Below are 13,550 nucleotides of genomic sequence, written 5' to 3'. Positions count from 1 at the left end.
ACTAAGTTAAAATCACCTCAAATTGTATAGCCCTATAAATCAAAAATCATTGTAGTAGCATACGACTAACAGTGAGTTGACAATATTCGACACAGAGACAGGTAGGGTGGTCTAATTGAGTAGGAAATTAGGAATAATAAGCATATTTAATCCTATAATCAAATAGAATCCAACATGACATCATAACATATACTTTACTATATACTATAATTCAGCATAATTAGTAACTTCAATTATTAAGAACCATCATGATGGATTTCCTAATTACTATACTACAATAAATGATGGATCTCCTGAGTACATACATTTGTTTTTTAATAAATGATAAAAAAAAATACAAGTCATTTACAGCTTTAACGGTATAGTTTTATATTTTCCTGATATGAAGTCAGAAATATAGATAAAGGATCAATCTTCAAAATTGTATAGGGTTCACTATCCCATGAGGCCAACCCTTTAGTCCGGCAGGGGTATATCTTGCCGTCCAAAGCCCTTCTCTTCCGATCCCATGATCTTCAAATTTTCGGGATGATGTCATTACCAGTTTTCCAATAAGCCATCTCCTACAGCTCAGCCTGCAGAAATTAGTAGTCATTGTTACGTCATCAGTTTTCTACAGTCAACTTCAACCTGCAAAGTGCAGCCTTGGCAGTATTGTCAGTTTGCCCAAGAAATGAAGCCCGTCTACTATACTTCTTCAGTTTGCCCAATGCAGATTCTGAAACTAATCATCACCACCTGCATCACCAAAACCTTCATCGACATCCATTGCTTGTACAGAGTTGTCCACATCACCATATATAGGTGCATACATTTCTTCATCGAAATCATCAGGCTCAACCTCCACTTTCATGGATTTCATGTGTTCGTCACTAAAGAATGATGCATAAGGCTTGGTTACCTGCCATGATAATATTGATAAGAATGAGAAATGATAGCTGGACCCTCATTATATATTGCGAAAACGTATGATCTTGCACACAACAGAAACAAGGATCTTCACACATGAAAGACAAATTTTATCCTACCAAGAAACCCAGCTCTTAATCTTCAATTTTCTATATTTTCACCTTTCAATGACAAGATGTGCAGGATATTAGCATAATGAGTTCTACTACATTCTCTTATTAATTATAGTCAATTGAAGAAGTAGAATGGAGATGCTGTTTCCTTCACGTCTTCCAGCAATATCTATCTTAGTCTTTGTTTAGCATCAAAACTTGATGTACAATTTTGGATTTTTAAGTATTTGGTTGTAGGTAGATTAGGTTAAGAAACAGTAGGCAACATTCACCCTCGCTAGTCGTACAAGGGAAAGTAAGGGAATGAGTTTGACTTGTTTGTCAATATTAAAAGTGATCTCAACATTCAGCTTGATTAGCTTGTTTAGATACCACATAAATCAATACTTAAGTAGCTCATTGAATTTAAAAAGACACCCATATCCCAGAACTTGTTTAACCCTACTCAGCATGTCAACCTCCAACACATACATTTTCAATAATTTACAGAAACCCTGAAGCTATTGAAGACAAAAAACATATACTCCATATTTAAGTCTCACATGTATTTCCTACACCCTGTTTAGTCCATTACACGGACAATTGAAGGATGCTAGACTAAAATACTACAATGTCCCACATAAATTAGTCGAAACAGCTTCATCATCAATAAGTATTAGTATTACTTCAAATTATCAGAAACATGCCCCACATCAAGCAGATTGTAAGCTCAACACCAATGACCAGACAAGTGGCATTTATTCTTACAGGTGCATGATATTCGTGGAATGCAGAATAAACCATGATTACCTCAAAAAGAGAATTATTCTTCACAGCAGCTTCTACGAGGTTGCTCCAGTGCTTGTCCCTCTTCAATGTTGATGCAGAGCCCACAACCTAGAGAGTACGAAGTTCAGGTGAAAGAATCATCACGAAAATTATGTAAAAAATGATTTGTTGATCAGCCTTACCAGGATGGATGAACGAGCTCTGGTGATGCCGACATTCATACGCCTAAAATCAGAAACAAATCCAATACCCCCCTCTTTGCTTGCCCTAACACATGAGAATATTGCAACATCCTTTTCCCGTCCCTGCAATGAGTTCCAGCAATTTACATAGTTTGATTCTCAATACTATTTTCAGTCAGATAGTATGACTATACATCGCATAGTTGATTATTTGGTCACTCTTGCTTTTCATTTCAGGCATCCACGACATCAAAGTTGGCAAAGACATTAAACAATAAAAATTGCACATTTTAAAACCAAGAACAAAACTACTAAGATCACATACCTGAAAACCATCAACAGTATTTATGTCTACTATTTTTTCTGAATCAATCCCAAATATTTCCCAGAAACGCTGACGGAAGAGCTTAACCTGAAGTCTATAAGGAGAAATAATAGCAAGTTTGGAGCTTGACTTGAGCTCTGGATATTTGGAAACCAATTTCTGATATAAGAGGAGTGCAAACTCAACCTCATCTACATTTACCCAAGATCCACTTCCTTCAGGTTGCGAATCTGCCCCATCCTTTACGTCAAAGAAGCAAAAGGGGCGAAAACAGCGATAATCATGCCACACACGCTTTGTTTGTTCTTCAATATCAGCACCATCTTCCAGTGCATTATCATAAAATTCTTGAGAAGGAAAATTTCGTATCTATTAAAACAACACGCTTGTATCATTGACATGAAGATGATGATAGTAAACACATACATAAATAAAAGATCAAGGAAGAGTTCCCTTAACTTTCAATTCTAAAGCAGAATGGTAAAGGGAATATGGGATCAAAGTTTAGAATTATAATAGTTTGCGTAATACTGGAGAACCAGATATCTTCTCAAGCTTATGAAATCTGTAAGAGTCTAAACCCAATTCAAATCTAGCTCAAGTACCACATATGACTACTTTAAAGACCTGTATGTGCAGAGAATCGAAATAAGAGTGATAACACCACAAAGTTCAAACAGTGTACCTCAGGATGCATACGATATTGCGTCTTGAGCATCAATACTGGATATCCAGCTTTCTGGAATCTTTTGAACAAGCTCATGCCGTATCTATAGGGATACATGAGTTAGTAAGAAGCAATTAAAGAAGTAATTTATGATGTAGGTTCTAACATGACAAAAGACAGATGTATAAGATTAAGATTCTTACCCCAGATTTTGAGCCACAGTAGAAATCACAGTAGCTGGCAATTGAACAGGATCACCAACCTGATAAGACAATGAAATGATAGCTTGTAAACCTGCAGCCGCAGAAGCCCAATTCCAGGACATTTGCACATATGTTTAACTCCTATAACATCAGGTTTTATAGCTCTCACTCCTTATCATACAATATACATGTTATATAGGCATTACCACATGGATTACTGAGAAAAAGCATTTCTGATTTTTTAATTGTAGATGCCATTTTAAGTTTTAGATACTCACAAATGCTCACTTGCAGTACTTATTATACGACTTTTACATGTCAAACCTTCATATTTCTGTCAAGTCAACAAAAGCTTCATTTGGGACAAAGAGGTACAATTTCATAGACTTTGATTGAGAATGTGACACAGAACTATAGCTTAAATGTGAAGCAGAGGAAAAAAATCCTCATTATAAAACATAAATTTTTATCTTCCAACCCATGTAAGCATGTAATGTACACGTTTGATCACTATTAGAAAAAAGGGGGAGTAGATGTTACCAGAAACACTTGCTTGCATCCAGTTGACAAAGGCACGAGAGTTGCTGGTTCCACCTATTATCCAAAAAAAAAAACAAATTTGAAGGCCAAGATCAGACAAATAAAACAATCTGATGATGGAAATCTCAGTTAAAGAAGCCAGCACATACAAACACTGGGGGAGTCCACAAGTGCAAACAAATTCTTTTTTTTTTTTTTTTTTTTTTTTTTGGGGGGGGGGGGGGGGGGTGGTGTTGCGGATCATGAGTCCCTTGACATAAATGGTTGACAAACTAACTAGAAGAACAGAAGAAGCAATTCAAAAAGCCAATATTAATATTCAGCCACACAGCATTATCATTCAGGTTTTTTCAGCTATAGAAAATTTGCATGCTTGTAATTTGAAAGCATCCACAGTGAAAAGTAAGGATATAACTTTGTTTAGATTGAAAGAAATGGAGGGAAAGGAAGGGAAGGGAAATGGAGGGATGGAGTATCTTTCATTTGGATAACAAATAAGGAAGGAAGGGAATTGCAGGGGAGAGAATGATGGGATAAAATTCTAAGAAATTAATCTCTCCAATAATGGAGACATTAGGAAGGAAAACTCATCATTCTTCCCTCCCTTCCCTTTCCAGATTTCCTCCCCTTCCCCTCACTCCCCTTCTTTTCCTTCCTCTTATGAGAAATTTGCCTTGATTAAAATATAAACTACAGCTTACTTACTAGCATGAGAAATACAAACAGTTATCCTTAAACAAACAGATGGCAGAATACTTTACCGCTTGAGCAGCTTCGTCTATAATAACAATGTCAAAACCACGGTTCAGTTTAGAAAAAATTGTCGAACCACTGAAGCTGAGAGTAGAGAATACCTACATCCAGAAAGGTATTAGTGAAAAGAGCACCATAAAACTTTCCAGTTTAGGGGAAGAGTTGCATACAATCACAGCTTCATCCAGAATTGATGCACGGATGCTATCCCTATCACTCCCTGGAGCTCCTTGCTTCTGCCTATCCAGATGGCCCTCCAGACCAGCTAGCTTTTGCTCTACCTTGAAAAACAAATCAGTTGTATAAGTACTAGAGAAGCCGAAATAGTACAACTACAGGCAAATTAGCAGGTTAACAACAATAACACCATTGATAATGCTCAACAACCTCACTGCCATTATTATCTACATTGAAAGATGCTATAGATCCTCCATATGCCGTTATAATCATATAACCCCCCCCCCCCTCCTTCTACATGTCCACACAAGGCATTACTACTGAGATTTAACAACCCAAGCTACAAAGATTCTATTACAGTTAGCACAAGAAAGATTTAACAACCCAAGACACAAAAATTGTACTTTAGTTAACACATTCAAAATTTGATTTAATTCCGCCACTGGGTTTCCCGCTGCCAGTCCCAAGCCTGGATAAAGGAGGAGGGTTTCGGTAGGCCAGTGACAGCCAGTGTAAAACTTTGTCACATCCCATGACATGAGCCAAACTGATATGTTTTATGAGTCATGGGATAAGAGTTCTTTCACAAAAATAGAATGGCTTCACATCAGATGCCAAATAATCAATTCCATACATTACAGGCCATCTCACACTCTAAAGATCATAGCCAATGGATCACTTAATTTGGCCATTGCACTTGCAAGCTACCATGGGTTTTTAAAATGGTCCTCCAATAAGCCACAACCTTGAAAAGAAGTTTTAGTGATGAGAATGTGGAAGGAGCCAAGGATCAAATGAGGATGGATGTGTACCAAAACATACAAAGTCAGAGTATCATTCCCACCCTAAGGCCACAAGAAAAGGCTAAATAGTTTTTATTTGGGAAAAAAAAAAAAAGACAGTGCAAGGTACATCAGATATTCATACCAAATAATCCATTGAAACTGCCTGTACTGAATGATGAGCCTTAAGACCTATGCGCACAATCTTAGGATTATAAGCACGGTCATTTTCATCACGAACACCTGCAGATAACCGGAATAATATATCATCATATAAGTTAGTTCATCACAAGATACATTCTGAGGCTGCCATATCTGACTGTCAGATTACATCAACCAATGACTTAAAAAGTACAGCGGAAACATAAGAAAGAAACAAAGGAGTAGAGGTTGGAGCACATCCAATAAATTCAATTGCTGAAAACCAGTTACTATTTACAGAAGCATGTAGAAACAGCTATATACTCAATGAAGCACGTACTTGAGAGCGTCACTTTATTAATAAAAAATTTCTCATTGTTTTGAAACTCCTCATCTAGAGGAACCAAAATAGATCTTCTCAATGTCTTACATTGTTTGTCTCTTCTTATAATGTACTCCCCACATCTCATATTAGTTGTCAAATCTTTATTTTCTAGACGTCTCAAATTAGCTGTCTAGTTTCCAAATAATAAACTAAAACATTTACTACGCGATAAATGGCTATTGAAAATAAAAGAGTATTACTGATAGTTGGAAACATCACAACAAATAAAGACTTGTCAGAAATCAATGGTAGGGAATGATGCTCCCTTTATTATTTTTTTCTATTACATAATTATGACACCTTATATGGGACAAGGTAGAAAAGATAAGACAAAAATGTATACCTGTATTTAGAACTCTCAACACAATCTCATCAAGTGCAGAATTTGATGGGGCACAAACCAGCACACGAACACGATATTTGCGACTAGAATTTACAACTTCTGGTTTCTGCACCACATAGACTGTTCAGAAGACAATATACAGAATACTCATCATAGTAGGAAAATAAGTAAATACCAATTCGTTTCCAGTGGTTGGAAAAAACCCATCGTCACCATCAACTGGCATGACCTCATCTCTTGGATTGACCTTGGATATCCAGGGAGATGCTAGTCTCCAGTGATTGCACCTGTATCACATAAACATGTTGAGGTTAGTATCATTACAGATTTGTGTAACAATATTCAAATCTATATGCAACAACAGTCAACAGATTCTGCTACTTCCCTACAACAATAACTTGATACCTATGTCTGAAAAGAGTCTCTCTTCCTGGGCAAGCGAGAGGAGGGTCAGATGTACATAGCCTGACCCTTGAAATGACAAGGCAGTTGTTTTTTTTAACTGACCCTTATTCTAATACATAATGAGCACTAATTACTTCACAAATACTAAAAATCATAGGCAATCTGATGAGCTATTATACTTTATTATTCTGTTAAAAAAACCTCAGAACTACAACTATTAAACTCCATTAACACTAGATAGAGATTCTGCATCTTTCCTAGCTGGAATTTAATTTGAATTTTGAAGTGTGATGTTGCCTTAAATAATAATCAGCTTGCTTGGATGCATATATACTTAACCAGTACTAAGACAAATGATCCACCAATGACACATGAACAAGAATGCCTTGACCTCGATAGATGAAGCTATGGTACATGTGAAACAAGAAACAATACTTCCAACCAAAAAAATGCACCAGCAGAAACTCCTTGAAAGGAAGAAGACCAGGACAAAATTTTGAAAGAATGAGTACCAAGAAGATAAAGCACAAGCAAACTGCAAAAAAAAATTAGGAAAATAGAGCATACACCACAGTTTATTTGTTAAATTATATTTTAATAAGTATGTTCCAAAATCCAAAAAGCACAGCAAGATATTATAAAATCAAAGGCCAAAAAGAAGAAGTATCTAAGACGCCAATTGAGCAACAGGCAAAACATACTTCTCCTCCATAGGCAATTCCGGCCCTCGCTTCATGTCACGCAGTTTATCCCTGGAAGAGTAAAGAAATTAAAACCCAGATCAGTGAAATTAAGCCTCCACAATGAAACAGCATAGGCAGTCTGCTACATGATCGCCCATGAGAAAAAAGTGAGGATAGTTGTAACTCACTTAGCATTCATTCTTGCTGGAACAGAATGCAGAATAGCATTAAGAAGCCCAAGAATAGTTTGTGTCTTTCCAGTCCCTGGAGGACCCTAAAATGAACAAAAAATCAGGTTCCAAGAACCTCATAGATCATAATCAGCATATACAGAAATATTATAAAAAAGTATAGCAAATAAGGATGATCCTGCTTAAAAAGTTATTGACTCGCCCACCTTCCCTCCCCCATCCCAAAATAAGGAAGTAAATCAGAAAAGTTCAAAGTAAACATGAAACAAGAACCAGAATCATCAAACCAAAGAAGACCCTACTTTGGCAGAACAAAATAGAGGAATCAAATAAGTGGTCGTTCCAGATCATACAGCAATCTGAGATTTGATTAATCAGTGCCAGTATTGTGGAAGCTCTCATTCGATTATTTACAAACATCATCAAACCATGTAAACATAACAATAAACAAGAAGCTAGAAAAGAGAGACTTGACTACTTGGTAAAGAAGCATATTGGCTAATGTCTTCTATAGTAAGAATTTGGATCTAAGAAAAATTCCACTGCAGCAAAAACATCATATTAGCAACTTCAAAATTCATATTGACTGCTAGGAAATTCTCCTGAGCCATGGATTTGAAAAGAAAAAAAAAATTGTTCCCCGAGAATAACTTTTGAACAAGAGGCAATCTCCCTCTTTTTCCAAGAACTTCATAAATACGCAAGTTTTCAAGCTTAAAAGGTTAAAATAATTAACTCTACAATGAAATAGTCTATCAGGTATTAATACAGCATTATAGTACAGGTCATGTTGATATCTTGTAAAATTTTCAGTGCCCAGCAACACAGAAGCCATCACCCGGGTAATCGTCCACTATCAAGACTCAAGAGTGCCTCATGCTGGAAATAAACACATTAAAACATAACACCAATTAAAAAATTAAAGCCAGGCAAAACCATTCATCTCTTTATACACCAGACAGTCAAATCAAAGCAAGCCTATACACACTAGCCCAATCCATTCTTATGCCATACAGTTAGTTTCAGAATCAATTAACACATAAATGTGGCCCTAAACACGTTGACATAAGTGACTAAATTGCTGCTGCTTGAGTTTCAAAGTCAGAAAATACCTGTATCAAGACAAAAGGTTTCCGTGATAGCCCTGCCTGAATAAATCAGTCACGTCAGGTTACTGTAAAAATAGGATATTGACTTTCTAACTAAGAGTAACTGGATTAGAGAGATATGTAGACTAATTAGAAAGCAAAAAAGAACTAGAAGAAAATGAGAAATCCAAGAGTTTCAAAAATACTCACACGTATAGCTTCCAGTTGAGACACATTGTGATTACTTTCAATAGATTCCATCAATTTCCCAGGGATCTCCCAAGCAAGACCAGTTGAATTGGCGCTGCTGTCAGCAGCCTTCAAAATTACATCCCTAAAGGGAAGAGAGCTAATAGACCGCATGGCAACAAATTCGCGAAAAATGGTAGATAAACTGCAGACCTGTCGTAAGAATTAGTTACTCGAATAAAAGGGAACCTGACTATATTGAAAATTTGACAAATGAAAATCATATGATAAGATCACCAAGTAAAATATAGTACAGAATTTTTAGCATTTTTTAGACTTAATACATTACGAGTAGAAACAACACCAGCCATATTCTCTCTCTCTCTCTCTCTCTCTCAATACTTGTGCCTCCACCACCACCAACCCCCCCCTCTTAAAAAAAAAATGTTGCAAGTATAAAGAATGGAAGAAGCATTTCTATGGGGAATGTAGACCCTATAAATGAGCTGCCACCTGACATAACCACACCTTTTAGGCCATTGAATGACAAATCAGAAAACTGCTCTCTCAAATGAGCTTCAATATGCAAATATAGTAAATTGTGTAGGAACCTACATAAAGATGTACTCTCCGTCCCTAAATAAACGTGCCATCTCTCTTGGACAGACACGTTTAAGAGAGGAATAGTAATGGGGTATTGTTGTTTAGAGTTGAAATGAATAAATAAAGAAAAAAAGGTAATGGAAATAGTTTATTATTTTTAAGGGAAGTGAAAGAAAATGTAGTGTGGGGGTTAAAGGGGTTTTGTTAATAAGAGTGAATAAAAACCTGAAATTGTTAAACGTTTTTCTTTAGGGGCTCCACCTAAATGAGAAATGGAGTTTTTATCCACGGAGAAATTTTAGGAGGGATGGGGCTTTTATTTAGGGACAAATTTTGGGAGAGATAAACACCAAGCATGAAACTTCCGAATACTATAAACTGAAATTGTTAAATGCTTTTCATCTTCTTAAAGCGCCAACTTCCATCCTTCAAAGTGTTCATTTAACTTGAAAATTTGTCAAAATACTCCACATACAAATGTTATAGAATAGCTTATACCATCCTCCCCATTTCACCACCTCAGCAACATAACCCATACACAGCAAAAAATTAAAGGAAATCAGTCAACCCATGGAGAACTTGAGATAGTTTAAACCAAATAAAGCAAGTTAAAGGGATGCAAACTTGACAGCTAAAAAAACCAAAAATATAGAATGTCTCCTCAGCTGATAAATGTGTGGTCGCATTGCAAGTTATTTAACTCATTTATCAGCACTTGATTTATAGGCATATTCCCATAAATATTTAAACAATGTCATTTTCTAAACATACATATTACATGTCCCCCCACACCCACCTCCAAACTTAAGTCAAGCATTAATAATCCTTCTTCAGTTTATAATGCTAAATTGAAAATCAGGAGGCAGGAGCTATTCAGATGTAAGAAAGTAGTCTCCATGGATTGAAGAATCACTCATAAGCATCCAGGTTCAATTTACAGACACTGTACATAGCAAAGAGACTAAGTGACTCAATTTTTTTCTTTTTCCTCTTTGATCTACATACAATGTCCTTGATAGGAGAATTTCTCGTAAGCTAGCTCTGCTAATTTTTCACTTAAAGTAAGTTTCTGAACCAAATATAGGTACCTCAGTTACAATAGACCATTCAAAAGCCAAGAAAGATGGAGAACATGATGAACTATGCTGCCATCTCCCAAATATATGTTTCTTTTGCTTCTATGGGACCATTTGGTACCCATAACTTGCATTCATTTCTTTTCCATGAACAGATGAACACATTTTATATGAGACACTGATTAAATAGCAAAAATGCAGAAAATGTAAAAATAGAACAGATTTCAGGAAGTAATTACTCCCTCCGTTTCATAATGTTAGTCCCATATAGAATCAATTACATAAAATAAGAAAAGAAGAATATTTGGAATCTAACATTAAAGTACAAGATAATTCATAATTAGTTTACCTTATTTAATTTTTTGATTTTATTTTTTGGAAAGCATAAGTCATAATTGCATAATTTAAGGTAGATATTTCCTTACTTAGAGTCATGTCATCAATCCACAACCAATTAATTCCAAAAAAATTAAGTTAAAAATGGAATATATTCAATATGGGTAGATCTTTTTGAAACGCCCAAAATAGTATATGGGACTAGCATTATGAAACGGAGGGAGTATGTATTACCTTCGACATGTGCAGAATAATTTGTTCAACTTTTATACATGAACGCATATTGGCAAGTCTCATGCTAGACACAGTACGGTTGGTATCAGTTCCCTTAACCTCTCCTTGTACAAACATTCTGAGTCTAAGAGAATCTATCTGACGATGCTCCACCAACGCAAATGCATATGTCTCAGGAAGCCTTTTACCAACAATCTGTAATGTTTAACCATGTTAAAATAGCAAGATGGGAGCGGGAGCAAACACACCATCTATTGATAAATAAGAGATCTTCCATGAAAGAACTAACTCATAATGCTACTCTTAAATCTTAATTCTTAGCTCCCAAACTAGTCTAAAACTAGAAAAAGCAGTTTAATCACCTTCTCTTTCGAAAGTAACAAAAGATCATTTTGGAAAAAGGAATCTTCCTCCTCCGTTGTGTAAAATACAACCGGGAAATAAAACCCGTCTAAATCACTGCATTCTTTAACCATACAAATCTTCTGCTCGAAAGTTGATGCCCCTGATTGTTAGACGAAACTTTAATATTTATACAAATAATAATCCGCATATTCAGAACAAAGGTCTCAAGATGAAGTGAAAGGAAACAAACTATACCTTCTTCATCTTTGGCTTTGACAATTTGGGCTTTGACTTCTTCAAAAAGAAGAGGCTCAAAAGTTGCAAGATAATCATCAACATCTTTAAATGTATCCTTCACCTCCTTTAAACCCTTTTTACTTTGTATGCTAGAGTTCTGCTTTTCAAATACCCAAATATAAAAAATCACAAAGATCATCAAAATGCAATAACAAGAACAAAATTTTTACAATAAATAAAAATAAAAAATTGAAACATTAAAAATTCTAAAAATAATGCATTATATATCCCAAACTGTTCATCTCAAATAACCCAAATGGGGAAAACAATTCACTTATTGGCTAAGAATTTGTATCTAATTACAAAGCTCATCACAATAACAATAACAATAAAAACAATAAACTGCAATCATTATCACAAACTGTTCATCTCAACTATACCCAAATAGGAAAATAATTCACTAACTGGCTAAGAATTTGTTTTTAATTGTTCGTACCAATTACCCAAAAAGCAAAACCAACCAAAAATTGCATATAAATTGTTGAATAATTGATTAACAGGAAATTAAATTTAAGCATAAGAAATTAAAGAGATAATAGCATTAAAAAAAACAAAGTAAAAAATAAAATTGCCTGAGAATGTTGAGGAAGACGAAAGTAATCCCAGCTAAGAACAATCTTGTAGAAGCGAATCATGCAAGCTTCCTCCTCCACTTTGATCTTCTCTATTGCCATTTTTTCAGTGGAGAAAGAGAGCAGAGAGTTCTCTCGCTGTAAAAAATTGGGGCCAAGGGTTTAAGGGGTTTCTAATGTTAATTGGGAAAAAAGAAAATAGTACCTTTTTTTTTTAAGGTTTTTTATTTTTTTTTTATGGTAAAGAAAACACTGACCAAAAATAAAAATATGGAGTACATAGTAATGGGTTTTGCGTTTTAGGGCAAATAATTACCATGTATATTTTCGAACTTGTTTGAACATGGAATACGGGATTTCTTCAAAAAAAAAAAAAAAAAAAAAATACAAGCACTATATTATACGAAAGGAGGATACTAGGATAGGGAGAGTAGTATACTAGTATAGAGCATATTTTAATCGGAAAATAGTTTTCCATTCTTGGAAAACTAACTTTTACTCCCTATGCCCGTTAATGTTTGCCCTAATTTTTTTTTTTAATCCGTTTTTTTTTAAATTTGCTTTATACTACTGTATGTCTGTATGTTTGTTGGTAGGGGACTATACCTACACTACCATAACCATTTTTTATTTTTCAAAAATGTGAATCTTGTGATCATTTAATTTATTACAATAAATATTAATTAAGCCACTTTGTTAAAGAGTAAAATTATGAGTTTTTTTTAATTATTTAATCAAAGGCTAGCCCTAGTTAACAACCTTTGTTACTCAAATGGCACAAATTGTAAATAATTGTAAATTTGACAATATTTTATTATTTTTGTTGTTGACTCATCCTTTTCCTTCTCATCATCACAACCACCACAACCGCCACCATCTCTTCGCCGAACACATCACAACTGCACCATCTTCTTCGTCCTTTCGATCTCACAGCCGATCTCCACCATCTTTGTCCTTTCTCAAGCCGATCTCCACCATCGTCCTTTCTCACAGCCACCATCCTCTTCGTCCTTTCTCACAACCAATCTCCACCATCTTCGTCCTTTCTCAAGCCGATCTCCACCATCGTCCTTTCTCATAGCCACCATCTTCTTCGTCCTTTCTCCACCTTCCCCGATCTCCACCCACATCGGAACAAAACGAAAAACCCTGTGAATGAAGGGTGAAATTAAGGGTATGGTCAACCCCAAAGGTGATAATCAATATTTAGGTGGTCTACAATGGCCTCCCACAATGCGGTTTC

The 13,550-nt window shown here is 35.4% G+C and overlaps 1 protein-coding gene across 1 annotated transcript; it reads right to left on the bottom strand.

The window, feature by feature from the left end:
• Positions 1-134: 134 nt before the first annotated feature.
• On the bottom strand, positions 135-12,643 carry LOC110717361 (probable helicase MAGATAMA 3). Its single transcript, XM_021896034.1, has 20 exons — positions 12,308-12,643; positions 11,694-11,832; positions 11,456-11,598; positions 11,094-11,288; positions 8,866-9,057; positions 8,680-8,715; positions 7,565-7,650; positions 7,395-7,445; positions 6,464-6,575; positions 6,289-6,394; positions 5,565-5,662; positions 4,631-4,741; positions 4,469-4,561; positions 3,708-3,761; positions 3,168-3,226; positions 2,983-3,067; positions 2,298-2,666; positions 1,973-2,095; positions 1,812-1,898; positions 135-901 (listed from the first exon to the last, which is right to left on the bottom strand). Exons 1-20 carry the CDS (start codon positions 12,407-12,409, stop codon positions 725-727), a joined length of 2,418 nt encoding a protein of 805 aa, XP_021751726.1. The 5' UTR covers positions 12,410-12,643; the 3' UTR covers positions 135-724.
• Positions 12,644-13,550: the final 907 nt, after the last annotated feature.

The sequence above is a fragment of the Chenopodium quinoa genome, unplaced genomic scaffold, assembly GCF_001683475.1.
Source record: "Chenopodium quinoa cultivar QQ74 unplaced genomic scaffold, ASM168347v1, whole genome shotgun sequence".
NCBI classification, from domain to species: domain Eukaryota; kingdom Viridiplantae; phylum Streptophyta; class Magnoliopsida; order Caryophyllales; family Amaranthaceae; genus Chenopodium; species Chenopodium quinoa.
This window is presented reverse-complemented; position numbering and strand designations above follow the sequence as displayed.

What these genes read in the sequence shown, in the direction of transcription:
- LOC110717361 (XM_021896034.1), bottom strand. Translation starts at nt 12,409, where the DNA reads ATGGCAATAGAGAAGATCAAAGTGGAGGAGGAAGCTTGCATGATTCGC. An exon ending in GTCTTCCTCAACATTCTCAG is followed by an intron (nt 11,833 to 12,307) that starts GCAATTTTATTT and finishes TTTGAAAAGCAG; the next exon opens with AACTCTAGCATACAAAGTAA. An exon ending in ACTGTGGCTCAAAATCTGGG is followed by an intron (nt 3,068 to 3,167) that starts GTAAGAATCTTA and finishes GTATCCCTATAG; the next exon opens with ATACGGCATGAGCTTGTTCA.